This window comes from Carettochelys insculpta, chromosome 15 (genome assembly GCF_033958435.1).
Source record: "Carettochelys insculpta isolate YL-2023 chromosome 15, ASM3395843v1, whole genome shotgun sequence".
Taxonomy (NCBI): Eukaryota; Metazoa; Chordata; order Testudines; family Carettochelyidae; genus Carettochelys; species Carettochelys insculpta.
Genome location: NC_134151.1, coordinates 28,292,458 through 28,316,329, shown reverse-complemented (window position 1 = coordinate 28,316,329; position 23,872 = coordinate 28,292,458). Strand labels below are relative to the sequence as shown.

At 43.8% G+C, this 23,872-nt stretch overlaps 1 protein-coding gene across 1 annotated transcript in view; it reads right to left on the bottom strand.

Moving 5' to 3' along the window:
• Positions 1-21,412, bottom strand: part of SPOCK1 (SPARC (osteonectin), cwcv and kazal like domains proteoglycan 1) — a 610,788-nt gene extending 589,376 nt beyond the window's left edge. The window contains exons 1-2 of the mRNA XM_075009740.1: positions 21,320-21,412; positions 20,781-20,951 (exon numbers count right to left, since the gene is read on the bottom strand). Of these exons, the coding sequence (XP_074865841.1) occupies positions 20,781-20,951 (171 nt within the window). The 5' untranslated portion in view covers positions 21,320-21,412. The remainder of the gene's footprint in view (positions 1-20,780; positions 20,952-21,319) is intronic.
• Between the last annotated feature and the right edge of the window lie 2,460 nt (positions 21,413-23,872).

The window sequence follows — 23,872 nt, the reverse complement described above, 5'->3', positions numbered from 1 at the left end:
GCCATGCAAACTGCACAGTGGGAAAATCTCATGCAGGCAGCTCTTCCCGGCTCCTCACCTGGCAGCAAGTCAGTGGGGTACTTAGATAGCTGAGGAGGCTGTATGAGCAAGGAGAGATTGTCTCCCCATTGTGCTGCAGTAGGAGCAGGGAGAGGCAGAGCATCCAGAATCCAAAGCGATGTGAAAGCTGTCCATGAAAGCCGGCCACATTGGGGGATGGAGACAGAAGTAGTTCTGACCTTATGCGTACTCCGGCTGCCTAGGCCAGGGACCTGCAAAGTTTGATTAATCACATAGCTCACTGGTATTGGGTCTGGCCAGCAGTGAGTCAGCATGGGTGCATACAGAATCCATTGCCTCTTTTCCCCCATATCCTATGCAATATGCACACAGATCTACCTAGTGGAACAGGCATTTTCCAAGCAGAACTAGGTTCCCCAGGCACGTTTAACACTTGTCTCATTATGGCAGCTAATGGGCATTCTGCATAATCCCCTCCGTTGGCTGTGATCCAGCCACCTTTTGCAGTTAGAAAGGAATTCCTCCCACTAAATTTGGCTTTACTAAGGTATATAATTTTATATTAAACAGGTTTTTTTTACTCTCTTTGGGGCTTCAGAATTATTGCACACTTGGTCATGACAAAGCTGGGGGGTTTGGCATTTAATTGCTTGACAGTATTTGGATTTCCTTCAGAAAAGGAATGATTAAGGGAGGCAAATTCAGCCCAAGATTCCAATTTCCTTATTCACACTCTTAGGGGGAGGCAGAACATACATGTGCCTACAGCCTAAAAGCCTCACCCCTTTACAGAAGGCTGTGGAACACTTGCATAAAGAATTAAATTAACCATGCTAGGACATGGACATCCAGCATCTAAGTGGAACATGCTAACCCTGGATGATGAATGCAGCTCTTCCTGAAATTGTTCAGACCAGTTTTGGCAAAGAATTCTTACCTGTGGCCAAATTTCAATTCAGTTTATTAAAGGTTGAACCTCTCCAGCCCAGCACCTCCAGGACCTGACCAGTGCTAAATGAGAGAATATGCCAAACCACAGGAGGTCAATATTACTTAGCAGCAATGCCCACACTTCCAAAGCTTAGTGGGCTCTTAGATGTTTACGGGTAAGTTGCAGCTAAATAAAAGCACAGAACACTGAGAGCTGGTGGCTGTAAACAGAACTTTATGGGACCACAGGAAAATCGACCACACCCATAAGTGAACATCTGACTAATTAAAATCATGCCAGACCACAGATGTTGCCTGATCACAGTACAGGAATAGGGAAGTTCAGCCTGTGCTAGCAAAAGCAGTGACTTATATGAGCTCATACCACATCCATCTTTATTTCCTCTGACCCCTCTTAAATAGTTAGATTTATCCACCCTAGATTATATAGGAGCATATCCCACTATTGATCCATATCCCACTGACTTTCTCCATCAAAATCAATCAAGTTCTGGGGCAAAAATACAAATAAAATCAAATCAGGATGTAGCCCATGATGAGCAGAAGTTGTCCGGTGTTGTACTAACACAGAATTTCACTACAACAAAAAAGCAGTCATGTAGCACTTTAAAGACTAACAAAATAATTTATTAGGCGATGAGCTTTCGTGGGACAGCCCCACTTCTTCAGATCACAGTCTTACCAGTGGGTCTGTCCCATGAGAGCTCATCACCTCATAAAGACTAACAAAATAATTTAAAGTGCTCCATGACTGTTTTTTGGTTTTGATAAAGTACAGACTAACTCAGCTATCTGTCTGTCACTATTCAGAATTGCACTAAACTATCTCACCTTTATATTACTATCTGGCAGCTCAAAATAGCAAGTTTGTGCTTATTAGTTGCTTACACAATTTCTGTAACTTAGGTCTTCTTTTCCTGCACCATGGCTTTACGCACAGTTTATCTATGTTTTACAGACACGTAACATAGGCAGTGGTTCTTAAGCTTTTGCAAACATCAGAGAGAGTGACCCCCTTATAAATTAAAACCACTGATCATATGTAGCATTATAATTAATGGTGAAGGTGAGGTGGAATATGGGATGGAAACAGACACTTCATGACTCCTCAATGTATTATCTCACAAACCCTCAGGAGTCATGACCCCCAGTTTGAGAACCCCAATCCAGGAGATGCTTGGTCACTATACTCAAAGCACTGGTGGTCAAGCCATTGTGTGTGTCACTGAATTTCATGGTCACAACATTTTTAAAACATTACACATAAAATTATAATTGGTTAACCCAGGTTTCAAGATTGAGTTACCAAGGCACAATGCATGTTTGGAAACAGACAAAGACTCACTATAGCCAGGAAAAAAAAAAAAAAAGAACCATCTGTGCTACATATCGATCATGATTTCACTCTAGTCCAGCTATTGTAACAAAGGAATAGCTAATTCTGTTATGTAGGTGAAACATGAAGAAGGTCAGGTGTGATATTTACCTTTACCAGTGAGAAGACAGTAGCAGACTTGTAGACAGGAGTGAGTTATTATGTCTCCTCATGAGACAAAAAATATATTGGGTCTCCTCATGCTGTAGCACTTATGCCCAATTCATTGTGCAGCGGTTTACCTAGTGTCTCATTGTTTTCTCATTTATAATTAAATTCTCAAATTTCAAATGCAGCTTTTTAAACATTACGTTTCAGTAGCAACTTCTTTTTTTGCATGCTGTTTCTTATCCACATTATATCCAACCCGAATGTGAGATTTCTGATCCATTAAACACAATGGCTACACGAGATGCTTTTCCCAGCAAAACTGTGCTTTTGTCGGGAGAAAACGTGGAACGTCTACATGTAAAGTGTTCTTTGTCAACAGTTTGTCAATAAAACCTGGCACATCCACCAACAGCGTTACACCTCTCCCCGTTGAAGTATTACATCTCTGGACAGTTTTCTGTTGACATAACAGCCGTGTAGACATTCTGGGGCCCTTTTATTGACAGGCTAGGCTTCCGGTTCCCTGGGCAGCCCTGTTTGCAGAGACTCTGATCAGCCATTCTGTTGAAAAAGGTTCAGGCAGTCTGGCTGCTCTCTGTTGATAGAGCAGACTGCTCTTTTAATCTGCTTTTATGTGTAGACACACACTGTTGACAAAAGTTGTGCTGGGAAATCCCTTCCGACAGTGACTTCTGTCGACAGAGGCTTCTCTTGCAGACATAGCCAATGTAACTGGTAAATGAAACAACACTCTGTATTTATAATAGTGATCAGCTACTGATTTTGATTTGAATGGTGAATTTATTCTTTAAAAAAAAAAAAGGCAGATTTCTCCTCTTCATCAGTATGAGACAAGTTAAGATAATCACTAGATTTGAAACTTCCTTCAATACATAGATTCAAGAAATGGAATTAAATATAAAGTTAAAATACATCAACAAAAGAGGACTCTGCAGTGGATGGCATCTTGGCTTTAGCAACTCTTTCCCATATTAATGTGTGCATATGTACAGATTATGTGCCTATGTAGCATAAAGACATATCTACAGTGTCAAACTAGACAAGCAACCTAGATACTGTGTGAAACTGGGGATGACCAACAAGTAACTTCTGTGGTCCAATACTTATTTACTCAAGGAAAGAATTTGGACCTAATCCTTAAACTAAATTTAACTAAATTTTTTCTTGATTTTAGTGCAGAATGTAGTTTAGTCATTGTATCTAGGATTCAGGAGCTGTGAGTGCTATTCCTGGTCCTAGCACTGGTTTGATGGCTGACTTTGAGGAAGTCAGTTTAACTCCCCGTGTCTCAGTTTCACCATCTGTAAAAATGGGATAATGATACTAACCTTCTTTGTAAAGGTCTTCCAGAGCTACTAGGGAAAAACAATCTAGTCCAGCAATTCAGCACCGGACAGCTCCTTAAACAAGGCAAAATCCTGCCACTAACCTCCTCCAAGGCTGCAATAGGGCAAACACATAGTAGAATTGGCATAGTTGTACAGCACAGTGTGTGGCTGGCAAGTGGAAAAGCAGAGTACCCCCTTGTGAGCCAAGGAATTTGATTTCTTTCATCTTACTCCATGGCATTGTCTGGGGGAGGCAGTGTTGTGGGTAGACACTTGGCACTTAGGGCATGATATTGTTGGCCATATCTCCTGTGGGGTCGGGGACAGAGTAGCAGCTTGTGGTCATTTCTACAGTTATGCATGTGACCAACTGGCCTGCCTTTATGATAGCTGTGGAATCATTCTAGTAGGTTCATCTCCTGTTTTATGACGGCACTAGCTAGAGTTTATACAGCACTTTTCCCCAAGAAACCTTCAAATGCTTTACAAAGGAGGTAAGCCTCATTATTTCCATTTTACAAATGGATAAGCTGTATAAACCTACAGTAATATAGTACCTGCCCAAGTAGCTTACAAGGTAAAATATACAAAAGCACATAAAGCCATTTTCAGCAGGGACTTGGGCATTTGGAACTTAAGTCTACTTCAAACTCAATAGGACTTACCCATCTTGTAATGAATATTTTACAGTACATAGACTTGACAGAATGAGGTTGGCAGAAAGGAATTACTCTCCTCATTTCACAGTTGGGGAACTGAGACAAAGATATTAACAAAAATTGCTTCAGGATACACAGGATGTCTCTGGTAGAACCAGAAATGAAACATAAGAAGTCCAGCCCAGGGTCAGCCATGAGAGTGAAGACAAATTTGCATGCGATAGGAAGAAATTATTAATCACTGATGCATATTTCTCCTAAAGTATCTATTGTCATATACTGTCATGTCTTAATTGGTCAAAGAATGCCTTCCAAACAGATTTTAGTTTAATATATCCACTATTTCAATAACCCACAAAAACAACTCTATAAAGTTAATACATTTTGTGGGGCTATTTTAGGCAGAACTAAACTAAAAGGCTTCCACACAGGACTTGCATTGATCTTCTTCCCCATCTGAAGAACGTTAACTGGTCATAAGATATTAACTAACTTCCTATGCTGTGCTGAGCTGGTCACCAGATTAAGAATTATGAAAGCTGGGCTATATTAGCAACTCTGCCTATTTTGGGTATTGATTTAGTGGAAAATTTTCACAAGTGCCTAGGACTCATTAAAAATCAACTCCCACTGACTTTTAATGGGATGTAAGCCCCTATTTTACTAAACATTCCAGAAAAGTTTATTTTCAACTATCTCTGCCTCTATTTCCCCTATCAGTAAAATGGAGAGAATTCACTGAAATTTTTCAAGTGAGTCCAGGCAAATTACGTGATCAAATTCCATTGACTCTGAAAACCCCAATCATAATGCTTAATCATCTCAAAATGCTGTGAGGTCTAAAGAGGAAAGTGTTGTATACATGCTAAGAGTGATAAATAATCCTCCAACATTTCACTCAGTTTATAGAAGTGAAACAGCTTTTCCTCCCCATGGGGCTCACCGTTTGTTAGCTAGCAAGCAAAGATCAAAACATACTCAGCTATTTTAACACTACCCATTCCACAAATATGCTGTGCTAGATCTGTCTGATTTTTCAGCTGTCTAGTAATAAGGTAACTCAAAAAAACTTTTCAACTTGAAGTCTGATTTTATTCAGCATGAACAATGAAACTCAACTCCCCTGAGCCTAGTCAATCCAATAAACTAATTTCCATTCACTACGACAATGCAGTAGAGATAAAGTTTCAAGATTTCAAGGACCAAAACCTTTGATTTAACATGAGACACAGCCATTACATGCAAGTTATCTTTAAAATCAAACCTAAACTGTGGGCCTAATCTGCTTATCAGTCCCTTTGCAAAGCAACATGTTTGTTGGAAGCATTTTTTCCACACCTGGCCCTTTCTTGCAGGCACTGGATGAAATTCAAATCTCAGCTTAAAGTCCAAGTGAACAGTTTTTTCACAAGAGGTAACAACGCAGTTGTGTAGTTAGATGCCCCAGCACATTCTCAAAATGAGACTTAGGCTATGTCTAGACTAGGCAAAGTAAGTCAACTGCAGATACACAAGCCTAACTACAACAACTGCACAGCTAGAATCAACTTACCTCTGCTCAGCTTACTTGGCTGTCCCTACTGAACAAGGTGTCGATTTCACACGTCCCTTCTAGATGCGCAAAATTGAACCCTGAAAGATCTACTCCGAGTGGGTCAAACTTCTGGGCTAGTGTAGATGTAGCCTCAAGTACCTTTCTTGGCACATATAACCTTCTAAGGTCTTTGGTATATCTACTACATTGTGATGTTTTTGCACAGTACTTTGCACACATCCTTCATCTTGGACGGAGTCTCCAACTGTTACCATGGTAGTAATACAATATATTCCAAATTATCTGAATACCATTGGAGACATGGATTCCATGTGGGTAACTGACAGGTCAGGAGCCATTCTGCAGTGGGGTAACCTCTTCCATTGCCAGGGACTTTGCTTGTCCTCCCTGCAGTTCTGATGGGGGTTTCTGTTCTGCCTTACGCATTCCCCTGACAGCAGGGCCACAGACAGATCCTTGATCTGCTGCAAGACCAACAACGTACTGCACTCTGCCCCTGCAAGGAAAGAGACCAGCAGTCAGGTCTGTCCTGCCATCACTGCAGCCTTCCTTGTGCCTGGTACTGGCAGTGACTGGCTGTCACCTGCTCTGCAGCACCAAAGGAAGCCTTCAGCACTCCACTACCTTGGTGCTGCTTATTCCTTCCTGTGAAAGCAAGGCTGCAGAAGGCTCTCTGCACTGGCCCAGGTGCCATTCAGTAGCAAGGAGGCAACCCCTGCAGACAGGAACATGGATTTTTTCTTTACACAAGTCTGGGAGTGGGGCATCTGCTATATTATCCAAACCTCCTCCTTACCCAAACCCATCCCTGAATCCCCAGCATGAGACACGTGGGCAAAAAGGGAAAGATTCAGACAACGCAGAGATCCAGATAACACGGTTTCAGATAAAATGGGAAAGTGTTATAATAAATGACAAAAGGAAATCTGGAGACCTAGGAAAATACAATATTCTTCCCAAGACTTTTGCCCAATCAAGTATAGATAAAACTCTCTGAAGTCCAGCTTACTGTCCAAATTTTCTCATCTCTACAAAGTAACCTCTTTTCTCTGTTTTATGATTGCTACTCACACTCAGACCAAGTGTTTGCACTAAGAAAAGTGACAGTGAAATCAAAGAGACCAAAGCCTGATAGTACACTGGATCTTGGCACACATAAGAGCAGTATATTAACTACCCCGTTCTTTCTTAAATCAGAGTGTTCAAAATAAAAGAGATGGAGAAACAGCCCATACATCTGATGCAGTTCAGTTACAGAAACACTGCTGTGGGGTATAAATGTACTGTGAATATTAGAGAACTATTCAGGGACCATTGACCAGGATCTATTATAATTAGGCTAGGAAAGATTAGATTTTTATTGGTAATGGTCAATAAAAGCACCACAAACTGACAAAACGCTACCATTGATAATAATCACATTTGCTGCTTGAGAACTTATTAAAGTTTGATTTAAAGGCAATTTACTTTAATAGACAATTTGTATCTAAACAGTTCTAAGGTTTTAACATTTTTGACTCTCACGGTCAGTATATAGTAGTTTGACCACTTCACCAAGTCTGATCCTCCCATAATTTTGTACAACTGAAATCTTTTAATTAAAAAACCAAGAAGAAAATGTTTAACATATTTGTCAGGAAAATTGAAATAGATTAAAAACAATAAATGCTAAAAATAAACCAAAATTATCCATCACAATTATAAATAAAATAAAAATTGAATTCTGCCAAGCCTGGACGTAATGGATGTGGGAGAATACATATTGAAATAATACAGATAGTTAACTACATGGATGGATGGATTATATGCTGTGGTTTAGTTGAAAGGTTTTAATGCCATGAGCTTGGGAAGACTGCAATCTTTAGAAGATGACACGCCAGCCATTCTAAGTGAAAGAATGAAGACAAAGACAGAGAGAAAGTGCTGCAGATGGATTTTAGGAACTTCTGAAGGTGATCTAAAATGGCTTGTCTGTGCATAACACATCAATGATACAGAGCTCTCGGTCATGTTAGAAACAAATACGTTACACCAACTGAAAAGGACATTCAAAATCTCCATGGGATTGAAAAAAAACACACCACTTCTTAATCCTCATGGTTCACAAACTACTGGGTGCTAAATGACACTGGTCCATGGGTATTTCCTGTCCTGCATTTCAGACCAATGAATGTGGAGAGAAATTCCACATCCAGGGAAAGAAGGAATCTCACTCACTAAGGGTTTTTTGTTTTTTTTTTTCGGGGGGGAGGTGATCAGTACTTGCCGGTATTAAGTATTGGAACCTCAGCAGCTCCAGCCATGGGATTGCTTGTCAGAACGTCCCTATTTTCTTTCTTTTAGCCAAAAAATGGCATAGGAAATAACCATCAGATATGTAACAAGTAAATAATGCTGCAGACTTTGTTTTAAGGGAGATAACTGTTTCCCTTTAAAGAGAATGAAGAACCAGCTCCTGCACTGAATAACCAGGGAACTGCTAGACACAAGGGCACAGCAGGGCACTGTGGACAGTGGTCTATGGTTTGTAGCAGGGTGGTGAGGTGGACAGTTAGTCCCTGGTGGGCGGCCGCTAGATGCTTTATTTACCAGCCTGGATTGGGATACTACTTCCTGCAGCTCCCATTGGTTGGGAACAGTGGTCCATGGCCAAAAGGAGCTTCAAGCAGACATACCTGCAGATATGCAGGTAAATAAAATATCTGGCAGCCCACCAGGGCTGGTGAACTGCATCTCGCCTACAGGCTGCTTATTGCCCACCCCTGGTTTGTAAGGTAGGGACTTGGGAAGCTCTCCCAACTGGGTGGCACCTAGGAGTGTTCTGCAGCATCTGCTAGACAGGAGTTATAGGTGTTGTCCATAAAAAAAAAAAAAAGAGCAACTGCATGCACAGAACCCATTGCATGTCCCATTAGCCATGCCCAGAGAATCCTGCCCTGCCAGGCAAAGAGCAGCACACAACTACCTTGCTCATTGTGAAGCAGAATTTGACGCTATAGCAGGATACTTTTTGAAGGGTCTCTCTTGGGTACCAGATTCAGACCTGGCCTTACTGAAACACATTTTCTATTAGAACTGGAGAGGGGACTTAGTTAAGTGGATTTACAGTACAAAGTTCATTACGAAGTGAGCTACGATTGCAAAATTGAGTTACATCCACCTGCACCTATTTCCACGAGAAGGATTTTCCGTTCTCCTGGATTACAAACCAAGCTGCAGAAGTGACAGAAAATGACTGATCTATTGATGCACAACAGTTGCCTTCCAAACCCCCTGCTTAATAACTTAGCAATTATGTTAGCCACAAACTGCATCCTGAAACATAATTTTCCCTTGAAACTCACAGAGTAGGTGTTGGTTCAAATGAGCAATTCCAATTTTAGCTGCCAGCCAGCCACAACAAACCCACTGATAAGATGGACGAGGAAACTTTATCTATATTACCAGACAAAACCACTTCATTAAGATACAGTTAAGGTTCAAGATACACCACCAATTTAGGGGCAAAATACACTGCAAGGAAGCTGAAGTTATAAATGCAAAACAAACACTATGATCCAAGAAATGTTTACAGGGCAACAGGTGACTGGAAGAGATTTCAAGGGCTAGGTCAGGGATCAAGAGCAGCACGAGTCCATTTTCATTGGCACATGAGGCAGGAGCTCAGCCCTGCCCCCACTCTCCCAAGCAACCAGCAGCTTGCTCAAAGCCATAACCCGACTGAGGTCATAAGTATAAAACCACAGGTTAAACCTGGGCACACTCTGATCTGGAACATTCTGGTCCAGCAACATCCGTGGGACAGCATGATTTCAGTTAGCCTGACATTGACTTATCATGGGTGTGGCCAAGATTCCCATGGTTTCATAAAATTTGTTTACAGCCACCAGTCCTGGCTCTCAGTGATCTGTGACGTTCTTTAGCGCCAATTTACCCCTAAATGTCTTCTAAGAGCCCAGTAAGCAGCAGAAGTATCGATAATGCTGCTATATAATATTGAACTCCCATGTTTTGGAAAAACGTCTGGTTTGGACTGGTCAGATCCTGAGGGTGTCAGATTACAGAAGTTCAACCTGTAATTCAATCAAGCCTCGGAACACACCATAAGCAGAGAATCACAGCCACCCCCATACATAACAGAAGTGATTCAATACCTACTTTTACATCTACTGTGCCTTATATCTGCTCTCATGAGCAGCTGGAGATATAGGAAAAAAGATTTGCTCTCAACTATACTGGTTCTATTGCTCTGAGGATTTCAATAATATTACTGACAGTGAAAGTGCACAACATTTGTTTTTATTTAAGGAAACCTGGGTTTTGCGTCATGTAAAAATAATGCATACCCCAAGCGCAGATGTGCAAGTTTGATTTGTCTGCCCTTCTCACTACAAGAAGGATCTCTCATCATTCGCTATGTGCTTGACCTTCCAGATTTTTTTTCTTCATTTCTGCTTTCTATGAATGAAAGAGAAGACTTTTCTTTTGTCCCTCCAGATGAACAGCATGTCCTCTATATCACTATATTTCCTATAGTTCCCACTGCAATGCTCAAACTGTACAAACTACAGCCAGAACCGTTACAGCTTCCTCACCCTTAAGGACTCTGACGCAGATACAGTTTTAAATCTGTAATAAAACCACACTTATGGGAGGGACAAGAGTCCTATGAAATTTTATGTGGACAAAACCAATAGAGTCTTTTAATGGTTACTCTACAACCCTGTAGAATTTAATAGACATCTTTAAGCCTATAGAATTGTATACCTGGAATATACTGGTGATGAAATTCTACAGGCCTTTTCCATAAGGAAGGAAGTCATCAAGCTCCAAATCACTGTTCTATTTCCTTATAATATGAAATTAAAGCTAACACTTTACTTTTCTAGTGGCCTATTTAGCACTAGAATCTCAGGTCATTCATAAGCAAGCTACATGTGTCAGTTAATTATACACATTGGACTCTACGTTCTGCATTAATTATCCCAGCATTAAAAGCTACTATTTTTCTCTTTGTCCGCAACAGAAGAAAAACGCCCTGATGGAAAACGGCATTAAAAGTAGTGATATTTAGAACGTGTATTTTCTCCTTTAAAAACAGATTACGAATTAATTTAGTTGGCTCAGGGCCCTAGTCTTTTGTTGCTGTTATTTAAGCTTTGGCACACGGTTCTGACCACTGCGGCTTCGTTTCGCTTTCCAACAACCCACGTAGTCTAGCATTGTTCCTTTGGTTGAACAAATAGTGCCACGCACACCAGATGCTGCTGACCTAGGTTCCCTCTAAGCTTCATGGCTGCAGCAGCCAGGAGAGATACCTCTTCCCAAGCTTCAAAGGTGCCACAGCTGAGATGGGGTGTTGGGGGCAAAGGGGCCCCTCTCTGCTGCACCCGGCATGGAGCTGCCACAGCCAGGACTACAGGTGAGAGCAGCGTGTGGTGCAAAGCCTCATGCCCTAGGAACCAGGGCTGCTGGCTGTTAGTGGGGTGCATTCTGGTGCTCCAGGACAGCTAGGCACCAGGCAACCCATCCTAGCAGCACTGACCAGATAAGCCCTTGACCCTCAAACCCTGGAGCCCATTTGGTACCCCCTCCTGCACTCCAAAGCCCCAGGCCTGAGCTGCTCCCTACACCTGGATCTATCTCCAGCCCACCTCAGAGCTCTCACCCCTTCCTGCACCCTCCTGCTCTGAGCCACAGCCCCCTTCTGTAGTCCAAATCCTCCAGCCTCAGCTGAGAGCCCCAGCCTGTGCCCCAAGCTCCTCATTCCTAAGCCCACCCCAGAGCTCATGTCCATGACCAGAGCCCTTGAACCCCAACCCTCTGTCCCAGCCCTGAGCCCCTCAGCCCCACCCAGAACCCGCACCTCCAGACAGAGCCTGCAAACCCACACTCCCCACCCCTCCACCTTCTCCTGCACTCAGTACCCCATCGATCCCACGCCTGCCATACGAATTTTATTATGTACACCAATAGAAGGTGATGTGCCGCACATCACCTCCTCATTGGCACACGTAACAAGCTTCCTTCCACTCAAGGGTGGGAAAAATTAGAGGGAACGCTGGTGCTGACATCCCTGGTAAATGTACACAGCCCATTTCAGCCATGGTGGAAGCAGGTGCAGGTCTGCTGGAGTCTACCAAGGCCACCGGAAGCTAGACTAAGAACTCTCACGCCATTAATTTCCATGGTGAACTTGGGAGTCTAACTCTTCTGACATGAAAGGTGAGGGTCTTTCTGCGTCCCATTGCTCTGGGCTGCCTTGCTACTTCTCTGCTGCATGGCACAATTATGGGCCAAGCAGCATTCCCTGTATCTGGGCATGTGGACCTCTCACTTTGCTTTCTGGAAATGGAGGGAGCTCGACAGCCTCCCCAGCAGCCTACATCAGAAAGGATGATACAGACTGGGACTGGATTATTTTTTTCTATGGTCCCCTGTGTGCATTTGCAGGCAAAGGGAAATCCTTAGCAGCGTGGCTCCAACTGAGCTCCCTGGGAGCTGGGCACTTGTGCAGCCACTCAGGAGAGATTCAAATGGCACTCAGCTGATTAGCAGAGCTCTCACAATCACATTGTTGTTTCTACTGGTGGTGCAGATGCCCCGGTGCACATAAAACAATCTGTTCTGCAGATGGATGGAAAAGATTAGCAGGAACGTTGGGCAGCAGCCCACTTCCCCCTGCCATCCAGAACTGCAGGCAGTATGAAGACAGAGGTTTCCAGGCCAATGGCTCTCGTTCCCTGAAGATCGAGGGATTATTACTGCTATTTAGTGTGCTAAGTGCTGTACAAATACAAAGGGAGAGCAATCCCAATCTCCACAAAGAAGACAGACAAGTGGGAGAGGGAAATCACAGGGCCAAAGCAGCTTTGGCAAGGTCACACCACTGGCCAGAGTTGGAAATGGAGCTCAGATCTCCTGATGCTCAGTCATTAGATCACACTGCCCTGTTAGGTGTGAGGGTGGCTTGAGCATTGTTCTTGTAAACCCAGGGTTGTGAGCTCAATCTACGAGGGGGCCATTTAGGGATCTGAGTCAAAGGGGAAAATAATCTGTCATGGAGAGTGATCTAGATCCTGTTGTGAGAGCAGGGGACTGGACTTGACCTCTCAAGGCCCCTTGCAGCACTATGAGGTAGGAATATCTCCACAACTAATAGGTCAACTAGTAAATGTAAAGGAACCTCCTTGAATTCGTTGGTGCAGAGTCCCTCCCTCAGATCACCCCCACTGCAATTTCCCCAGGGATGGGAATAATGGGGCCCATTATATCACAAGCATCTCAGGAAAGCTGCATATTTAAATGAAACGTAACTTTTCACAGGGCTTACAAGTGACATCTGAAGAACTAGTCATTAGAAACATGTAAAGAGACCACTTAATGCCCCTGTTTATTATGCATACACAACGGTATTATATACCATACTCAAGCAACACTACAAGCGATGTTATCATTGTCATGCAACATAAACCACCATAGGACAGAAAGTTCAAAGAGTGCTTACAAGAAGTCTTGTGGCACCTTATAGACTAACAGATATTTTGGAGCATAAGCTTTCATGGGCAAAGACCTGCTTTATCAGATGTATGAGTAGGGGGGTGGTTTCAGAGGGGTATTTAAAAAGTGGAGTCCCAGTAAAAGGGAGGGCCAGAGCTGACAAGGTCTATTCAGCAAGGTGGAAATGGCCCAATATCAATAGTACTGATCAAAAGATAAGGTCTTTGCCCACGAAAGCTTATGCTCCAAAATATCTGTTAGTCTATAAGGTGTCACAAGACTTCTTGTTGTTCTCAAAGCTACAGACTAACACGGCTACCTCTCTGATAAAGAGTGCTTAGTTAGTGCTCACAAGCCGGTCTGATATTCTGCCATGTGTAAGTGTGTGTTAAAGGAGGAGTTCCAGCCAAAATGTTTAACTCTCTCTGAAATTACTTTATATTCTTCATTCAACCTTTTTCAAATTTTGCAGTTTAGCATAACTAGTTGAACCTACTACATTTTTAGATGTAAGTATTCATATAAAGTAGCAGACATCACTTCTAGCTGGAAGAAACACGCTTAGTCCTTCTGTATAACTCTGATTAATGACAGACCTAACATTAGGAAAGACTCATGTTATGCCTTATGTGCTAGACCAACACAAACACCTTGGGTTGTGACAGACAGGCTTATTATTCACAAGAACGCATACAGCAGTTCACAATAAGGCATATGGTTAGTCACATCATAGGCTCATAAGAATTCACTTCACTGCATTTTGGCCTCAGACATCTACTCTGGCACAAAGATCCATCCATTTTTATTTGATTACAGAATTAAAGCATTCAACCGGGGTGGGAAAGATACAGCCCCTGGGCAGGATTTAAATGCTTGGCAGGCTGAATCCAGCCCGGAGCCACCACCCGTGGCGTGGAACAATGATGCCCAAAGTGTCTGGGACACTGGCCAATGGGAGCTGACAGATTTTGCTAGGGGTGGGGACACTGCCCTCTGCCCATCGCCGCAGTGCAGAGAGCCACATGCAACAGCTGGCTACTTTGAGCAGTCTGGGGCTGGTGGCAGGCAGGCAAGCCAGCCTGAGTATGCTGCTGGTCAGGGGCTTCTTATGTAAGGGCCTCACGACCAGAGTCTGTCGCTGGCATGACACTCTCTCCTGCACCCATACCACCTCCCAGACCCTGCCCTATGCCACAGTCCCCTCCTCCACCCAAAGTCCTACTCTTGTACCCCATCCCCCTATCCAAAACCAAACTCTATCCCATGCCATTCAGCCCTTCCAAAGGAATATTCAGCCCTTGGCCACATATCAAAATATTGGAGCGTCCCCTCATTAAAACTTGCCCACTCCTGTCTTAAACTATATTTTGAGAAAAATCAAATGGCCTAATTCCACCCATCACCACCTTGCTTTGAAACCATGGCCTCGGAGCTAACAGCACACATCTGAAGGAAATAAATATTTCTATGTTACAGAAATATGGGCCTTTTTTGTTTTTGCTAGATTTCAGCTGAGTAACTTTTCAGCAAAAACTGATGGCATAGCTGATATCATTTAGATATCTATTTATAATGTAGATGCTACAATATTGCAAGGATGTAATAGGGCCTTAATGGCAAATTCAAGTAATGCATTCAAAATTTTACAGTATAAGTGCAAATTAAAAGCCAGCAAAACAGAAATAATTTCACTCCTATCTCCCTAAATTACTAAGGACCGAATTTAGACATAATGTAACTTCAGTGACTGGAACTGTGTAAGAACTAGGTCCTTAGGTTAAGAAGCTTATTGATGGTATTCACACCAAATGGACCTCTACAGAGCCACAGCTGACCTGTCACATTTATAATAGTGTAGAAACATCAGAAGCTACTTCATCTGTACAACCTTCATAAGCCAACACAACACCCTTCTCTGGAAGCACCAGTGCAATTAGCTGTTGTACAGTTTATAAATGGAGAACCCTACCATGACTATAAAAAAAAGTGAGAACAAAATATCTGACTGTAAGAGGTCTTTTAAGTAAATGTTGAAAATTACTTTGAACTATATTTCACGTTTTTCAAAGGACATGAAAATATTTATTTAAAAGCATTCATTTTAACTGAATGCTTTAAAGCCTTTTCATGGTGTTGAAAGGTCATCCCATTCATGATATTAAAATTTAGTCAACCCTTAAAAACAACTCTGCACCAACCTGATCATGCATACATAATACAAGTTGAATGTCTCTCACCCAGCAACCTCAGGACCTAACTCGTGCTGGACAAAAGAATTTCCCGGACCATAGAAGGTCAATATTGTCTAGCACATTACCAGCCTCGCACTGCTTACTGGGCTCTTAGAAGATGTTTAGGGGTAAACAATAGCACAGATCACTGACGGCCAGGACTGGTGGTTGTAAACAGAATATATGGGACTGTGGGAAAATTGGCCACGCCCACAATAAGCAGTCGTCTAGCTAACTAAAATCATACCACATGTTGCCGGATAAGAGAGTTCCAGATTAGAGAGGTTCAACCTGTACAGATTTCTAGGTGGTGTACTTCAGTGCTTTATTCCTCTAAGAAGAGTAATGACTACTGGGCCACCATATGCAACCACCATGATGTCCTGGCAGAAAAGAAAAATTGATTGTACTCAAGAAACAATCAATAGCTATCTTCCAAGAGCAGACCGTATTGGACCATTGCTCGATATAGCAAAAGAAACTATTAATTTTGCAAAGTGCTGTCAGAAATGAAAGAAGCCCGATCTAAAATTTCAGGTTTAATTATATGGCAATTTTAAGAACTGTGTGAATGAAATATTACAACTGAAATTTATACATGTAGAAAAATACAATAAAATCAACACCCCATTTCCACAGCAACCACTCCTCAGCTTTCTTGTGCATAGGTAGTATTCTCTGTTACACATTTGCCTTAACTGTACAAACATTTATGCATCTGAGTAATCTTACTTCCAGAAGTTAATTGAATGACTCACAGCAATAATAACTATTTCCCCCAGTCTTGCTCACTTTTTGGTCAATGACACAGCATCATGCTTTCTGCCCAGTAGTAATGACAGGATCAGGCCCTATAGTATTATCTTTAAGTCCCTTCATGTAAAATCCCAGCCCCAGGTGCAAAGCCTAAATAGAACCATTTACCTAGCGATGCTGTATGTGATAATCAATTGGGAATAAAAGACCTTTACCTGCAGGTTCATTACTACTACACACTTAGAGCATGTCTACATGTGGTACCTCAGAGAAGTTAAGGCAAGTCAACCAAAGCCAGGAAGTCACTGAACACAGATCAAACTACACTACACCCACGTGGGGATGGTTTAATTCAGGTAAAGTGGTCTTAGTTCATTATAACTTAATATTCACTCTGAGCTTTCTATACACAAAGTTAATCAGTGGATCAGTGTGGGCAACACAGTTCTGATGTTGTGAGTAGTGTGGAACCACATGAGTTCTGCTCTTTTTAAGCAGAATCTCTCATGGAGGATTTGGACCTGAAAAAATATATCAAGCACGTGTGGCATACAGTTTTTGCCACAATACTGAATTTTCAGACTTCTCTGTACATAAGGGCTACGTCTACACGTGAAGCCTACATCGAAATAGCTTATTTCGATGTAGCAACATCGAGTAACGTCTACACGTCCTCCAGGGCTGGCAACGTCGATGTTCAACTTCGACGTTGTGCGGCACCACATCGAAATAGGCGCTGCGAGGGAACGTCTACACGCCAAAGTAGCACACATCGAAATAAGGGTGCCAGGCACAGCTGCAGACAGGGTCACAGGGCGGACTCAACAGCAAGCCGCTCCCTTAAAGGGCCCCTCCCAGACACAGTTGCACTAAACAACACAAAATACACAGAGCTGACAACTGGTTGCAGACCCTGTGCCTGCAGCATGGATCCCCAGCTGCCGCAGCAGCAGCCAGAAGCCCTGGGCTAAGGGCTGCTGCCCACGGTGACCATAGAGCCCCACAGGGGCTCGAGAGAGAGCGTCTCTCAACCCCTCAGCTGATGGTCACCATGGCGGACCCCGCTATTTCGAAGTTGCGGGACGCACAACAACCACACGGTCCCTACTTCGACGTTCAACATCAAAGTAGGGCGCTATTCCTATCCCCCCATGGGGTTAGTGACTTCGACGTCTCGCCGCCTAACGTCGAAGTTAACTTCGAAATAGCGCCCGGCGCGTGTAGCCGTGATGGGCGCTATTTCGAAGTTAGTGCCGCTACTTTGAAGTAGCGTGCACGTGTAGACACAGCTAAGATTTCATATAATATTCTGGAGCATAGTTTCAGTGAAATAAAGCTCTCCAAAGCACAACTCCACACTAGCATGAGAACACAGGAAGGGTTTATTTATTATTCCAAATTCTGGCAACTTTCAAATGGCGTGTGCAACACCATGAGAAGAGCATGGGTCTTTGTCCCCCACCCACTGGTAAGTAATAAGCAGCATCAGGTAGATCATACAACCCTGTAGGGGTGGAAGGGATCTTGACAGGACATCTCAGCCAGCCCCTTGGACTCAGGCATGAATAAATATTATCTAGACCAACCCTGACAAGTGTTCGTCTAGCATGTCCTTAAAAATCTCTATTGATGTACAGTCCACAGTCTCTGAAGGCAATTTGCTCCAGTGTTTAGTTGTCCCTGCTGCTAGGAAGTTTTTCCCTGATGTCTAAACTAAATCTCGCTCACTGCAATATAAACCCATTACATTTTTTCTTGTCCTCAGTGGCTAAGGAAAACAATTTGTCACTGTCATTTAAATGCGAATCTTGTCCTCCAAGCGCTTCCAACTCATCCCAGCTTGGTATCATCTGGAAACTTTAAGTGTTCTTTACTATGCCATTATCCAAATCATTTACCATCCTGTCTGCCTTCATTATTGTTGATTATAACTATGCAAAATCTGAACTGGAGGAACAAAACCTTTTACGTAATTTAAGCACAAAGATTTTCAGAACAATCTATTCAAAAAGTCCCTTGGCATATGTTTAGAGAGGTGTGCAAAAACTTTTTTCATCAAAATGTTTCTTTTTCTTCTAGAAAATAGCTTTGGCAATGTAAAGGAAAATTCTCTTTTCTTCAAAAACTGAGTTTCTAGTCAAGAAATCACTTTCTTTCACTTTTAACAACTGAAGATTTGAGCTTTAAAGGTTTTGGTTGTAAAAACCAAAAATATATTTGGTTTTGTACCAGTCCTCTAAAATGCAAAGAAAAATGTTGATGACGATGAAAAAAGGGACATCCTCCCCAGAATTTTTCACAGAGATAGTAAAATCATTTCCTAGCCAACTCCACTTGGAAAACTAAAGAACCTTGGTAATTAGATTTTCTTCAAATCTTTGAGATGAAATAAGAATGATGAGTTTAAATATAAATTTTGGAAGAGCTCAGAATGAAAGCAATAGCGCTCAGCTGTTGGAAGATGTTAGACGGCCCTTGTTAAAATTCCACCCTTCAAATTAAAGGGACATTTGGATTAACTTATTTGCCTTTACTACTTTCCATCCTCTCTCTGAATTCTGCTAAATCATACTGGGCTTGATGCAGCAATTATTGGATTAAACCTCACAGCAAGAAGCCAGGTTAGCTAATCCTTCCTAACAGGTATCTATGAATGGACTTATAATATATCTGTGGCTTTGAGCCCTTTAGTAAAATAGTGGCTACTGCATATGCACAGCTTTTCCTAAGTTTCAACAAAAGAGAATAACTTCATCAGAAACAACAGATGGACTGAATAACATGAGCTCATGTGCCTCCTGTTTGTCAAATTTCAAGCAATGTTAAGGCAAATAGGACAGCAAATCGAGTTCTATATGATAGTGAGAACCTCATTCAGCAGGAAAATGATGTTGACTCCATGAAAGAAGTCTGAAGTTTAAATGTATTTGATAGAAAACAACTTATCTTTATGAAGGAAAAAATAAAGAAGGCAACTTGCACGCATAGAGGGAAAGCAACCCACACCCACAATTAAAATTTGGTCGATTAAAAAAAAAAAAACAGAAAATTAGGTGGTGGTGTAATTATTGTGTCTTGTCTCACTCTTTGCAAGGCCTGAGCAAAAACAAGGATGCAAAGCACAAAAAATTTTAAAATGTAACATATAGAACCAGTCCTTCTTTTCCATACAATAGCCAGCTACCCTCCTTTCTTTCATTTCCCATTTATAGATTCACACTGCAGACATATTGCACAAGTCATATGCAACAACAACACTGTCTTTGTTAAGAGTCAGCATGAGCATTCCCGTATCCCCTATTCAGTCTTGGATAGGCTCAAGCAAGTCTCTTAATATTCACCCCAACCTTAGCACATACGACCAGAAGGGGCACAAGGAGCATACATTTCATCTATTGCATTGCCTTGTTGTATCCCTCCACTTAGAAACTATGGGAATTTAAGACTTGTTCCTTTCTGCAGCTGAAACAGCGCAAAGTGGCTGTACTCAGTAGCACAGACACATGCTATATAACAGGTCTAAGTTATTTTATGTTGCTTTTTGTTACAGGAAAATTTGCTCAGGAAATTGTTTCCTTAATCCAATCATTTCCATGAGCAGAACTGATAACATCGCTGGCTTTATTCTTGTACCACACAGACCAAAAAGGTTTCAGGGTTTCTCCCCCTTGTGTCTGGAAACAATGTATTTTCCCCCACAATACATTTCATCATTTCACAGTCACTGATCTCTTAATCTCCAGGCACAGGAAACTTCTCAAAGTTACTCCCACAGCCGGAATATTTAAGTTCACACTCTTATAGGTCGGCTGACGTCTAGCCACATGTTACTGATCATTTGGGTCTGGTGGCTGTTTTTAAACCCTCTTTCTTAGAACAACACTAAAAAGGCTCATCAGCAACTAGAGGTTGAACCTTCCTAGTCCCGCACCCTGGGGACCTGGCTGGTGCTGAATGAGAGAATTTGCTGAACAAGGGGGCGGTCAGTTTTGTCTAGCAGAATTAGCACAACTTTCACTGCTCACTGGGCTCTTTAGGGGTAAATTACAGCGAAAATAACAGCACAAACCACGGAGGGCCAGGACTACTGGTTGGAAACAAACTTTGCAGGACTGTGGGGAAACTCGGCCACGCCCAGGATAAGTGGAGGACTGGCTAACAAACATCATGCCGGATTAGGGATGTTGCTGGACCAGAAAGGTTCACCCTGTAGTGGCACAGCCGCCCCTCTCCCCCCGCAGCCAGGAAAATCCTGGGGAAAAAGCTACTTACATCCCGGAATTTGTTCCAGTGTTTATCTTTCTCATACTGCGACACGGTGCTCAGCCACTTGTCGTTGTCCAAGAAAGGGCCGCGGTGGCCGCTGTGACTGGGGACGCGGTCCGGGTGCCTGGCGTCCACTTGCAGGAACCACCACGCCACAATTACCACTATCCGAGTCATCTGCAAAGAGAGGGGCAGGGAAGCGAGGGGAGCCGGGCCAGCCGCAGCCCGTGTGGTTTTTTTTGGGGGGGGCGAGGGGGCAGACTGCCTTGGGCCCAGCACAGCTACCGGACCTCGGGGGAGCGGGCTAGGGGAGCCCCCAGCCGGCGGCTCCCCGATCCTGGAGTGGGAGCCCAGGGCAAGCCACGCGGACGCTGCAAGGCGCGCAGCCCAGCAGGGGCGGCGTTCCCCGGGAGCCGGGCAAGAAGTTGCCTCTCCGGCCAGCCCTCACCCAACTTCGGGGCGCAGGAGCCCCCGCTGCGCGGCCACCCGTGCGGGACAGGTGCAGAGCCAGGGCGCCGCGGGTAGCGAAGTTTGCAGGCGCTTACCTTAGCGCGGCGCGGCCAGCAGGGCGCGGGGCGTGCAGCTGCGGCGAGTGCGGCTCGCTCGCTGCCTGCGGGTCGCAGACACGCCAGCCCCGACACGGCTTCGCCCAGCCGCTTTGTGCGCCTGTCTGGAGGGGCTCTGCGCTTCCAGCAGGCGGCCGGCCAAGAGGCGACCTCTGGCGCCACCTGCCGGCCGAGCGCGGGCGGCTGCCGCAGAGAGCGGCTGGAGGACGGGTCCTCTCGCAGCCCCAGCCTCACCCTAACTCTAGCGGTGGGAGCAGGAGTGCAGAGGGTTTGGGGGAGGGGTGCTGCACCCCCGGCCCTCCAGCGGTTTCTATAACAGAGGAGGTTTACAGTGTGGTTCCATGGCTCTCAACACCCCCCTTATACACATTATTCCAGCTCCCCCCCAGGGAAAGTGAGGAGACAAGAGGGACCATCCCCCACCTTTGTCATCTGCAAACCCCCTGTCCTCTGAGCCCCAGACAACTGGGGATCCCCCGCCCTAAAGGGGGAGGAGAGCGTCACATGCCCGCAGCTTCCAACATTTTAACTCAGGGCTCCCACAAAGGTCCTCCCCTCCCACAAACACACCCACAGTTTGGTTTGCATTGCAGCAGGGAAACAGGGAGTAAGGGGCCAAGCGCAGGCAGGAAGCGGATTCCCTTTGCTGTCAGGAAGGAGGTGAAAACTTGGGCAGAACGTTTATAACAACTTGTTCCCTTCCTGGGCATTTTCCTATGCTCCTGGGAGAAATCCATGGAGCCTACTGATTGTGTAAGACAGCACCGGGGCTTTGAGAATCTAGGGTGACTGGATGGAGGAAGTTTAGGGAACACTTTCAGAACTTCTAGGGGCTTTGGGGTATCCTGCAGGGATCTTTATTTTCATAAAACACATGCCATTTGCAGTAGTTTAGTGTTTTCCAAAGCCATACAATTGTTCCACACAAATATCTGTGAGAGACCTAAGCAGGGTAAAAACTCTCTCTGGAGGGGTGGTTAGGGAGTAGATGACTTCAGCACAGGCACAGAAATAATCCTGACCTTTTCTTAGTGGAAGAATTTTGTCAAAGGACTCCCCCACTCCATGCTCCTTCCTGCTAAGAAACTAATGTCTGGGTTCCCAACACCAAGAGAGAGGGGAGAAGATATTCTAACTGGAAAAGAGATAGAAGACTCCATCCATATGATCAAGCAGAAAGAGACTTGAGGGGGACTAAGTACGCAGTGAGCTTTGGTGAGAACAGACCCCATCATTGAAGGGGAAGAAAGCACTTACTGCCCTCATCCTGCAAAGATAAAGAGATTCCCACTTGTAAACCAAGATGGAGGATAAGGTTCCTACATCCAAAAACAGTGGCAGAAGATGCTCTTCACCTACACAGCGAAAGAGATCATTGCCTGGAGTATCTGTATGGGTAGAGAAGAAATCTCTGCATGCGTTCCCACCCTTCAGCAAGGATGCTGATCAAAGGCACCCTTCCCAAGAGAAAAAAGATCACTGCCCACAGACTGAAGAAGAGAGGAGATTTTAAGGTAAATCTGGAGAACTTGGTTCTCTGAGTTGTATAGGGGTAAAAAGACCACAAGATCGCCATCCGTGAGTAGTGGTGGGCTGGAGAGAAGAATCAGTCCTAACTCGAGACTCATTATGAACCTTATTGCCCATGCCAAAAGAAACAGTTTATCACCAACATCCTTCCCGCAAGAGGAGTTCTCATTTTCCATTAATTAGTATTATGTTCCCCGAGCAAAACCCTTGCCTTTTGCTGACCATCCGTCTTGAATCCAGCTGTGAGTCCTGCTCCTTGTCCAAGGGGGGTTGCTTCACACTGCATTGTATGATTACCTTTCTCCCTTCCCTGTATTCTTGCTTGACTGAGTCATCCATTTGTGGTTTCCTGTACAGGTTGAACCTCTCTAATCCAGAATTCTTTCATCCGTAATCCAGAATGATTTTAGTTAGCTGGATGAACACTTATCACGGGTGTGACCAAGTTTCACATGGTCCCATAAAAATGGTTTCCAGCCACCAGTCTTGGCTGTCAGTGTTGTGTGCTGTTATTTAGCTCTTATTTACCTCTAAATGCCTTCCAAGAGACCAGTAAGCAGTGGAAGTGGTCCAGCAAATTCTCTCATGTGGCACTGGTCAGTTCTGTATTTAGCTCTGGAGATGGTCAAGTCTGCAAAGTCTTCTGTGCTCTAACCATGCACTGAAATCTAAAGCATTGTTCCTAGCTTTGTTGATTAAAATAAATTAAAATGCAGATTAACAGCACCCTTTTCTCCACCATGGCCCAAGATCAGGACTACTCTAATATGTTCAGACTAGGTCTCTACCATCTACAGCTGCAAACAGTGGCCAATCCCCTTTGTTACTGTGCCCAGCTGTCTCTGAACTAGTTGTCTTTGAGCTCCTGCCTAGACTCCTGCCGTAGAGTCCTCTCTGAAAACTTAGAATGTTTTCTTCATCTCTGCCTCGTGATGGCTAGTGACAAAAATAAATCTCACCCACCCAGTGTCTTGCTCCCATACCCAGACCCCACAATAAGCT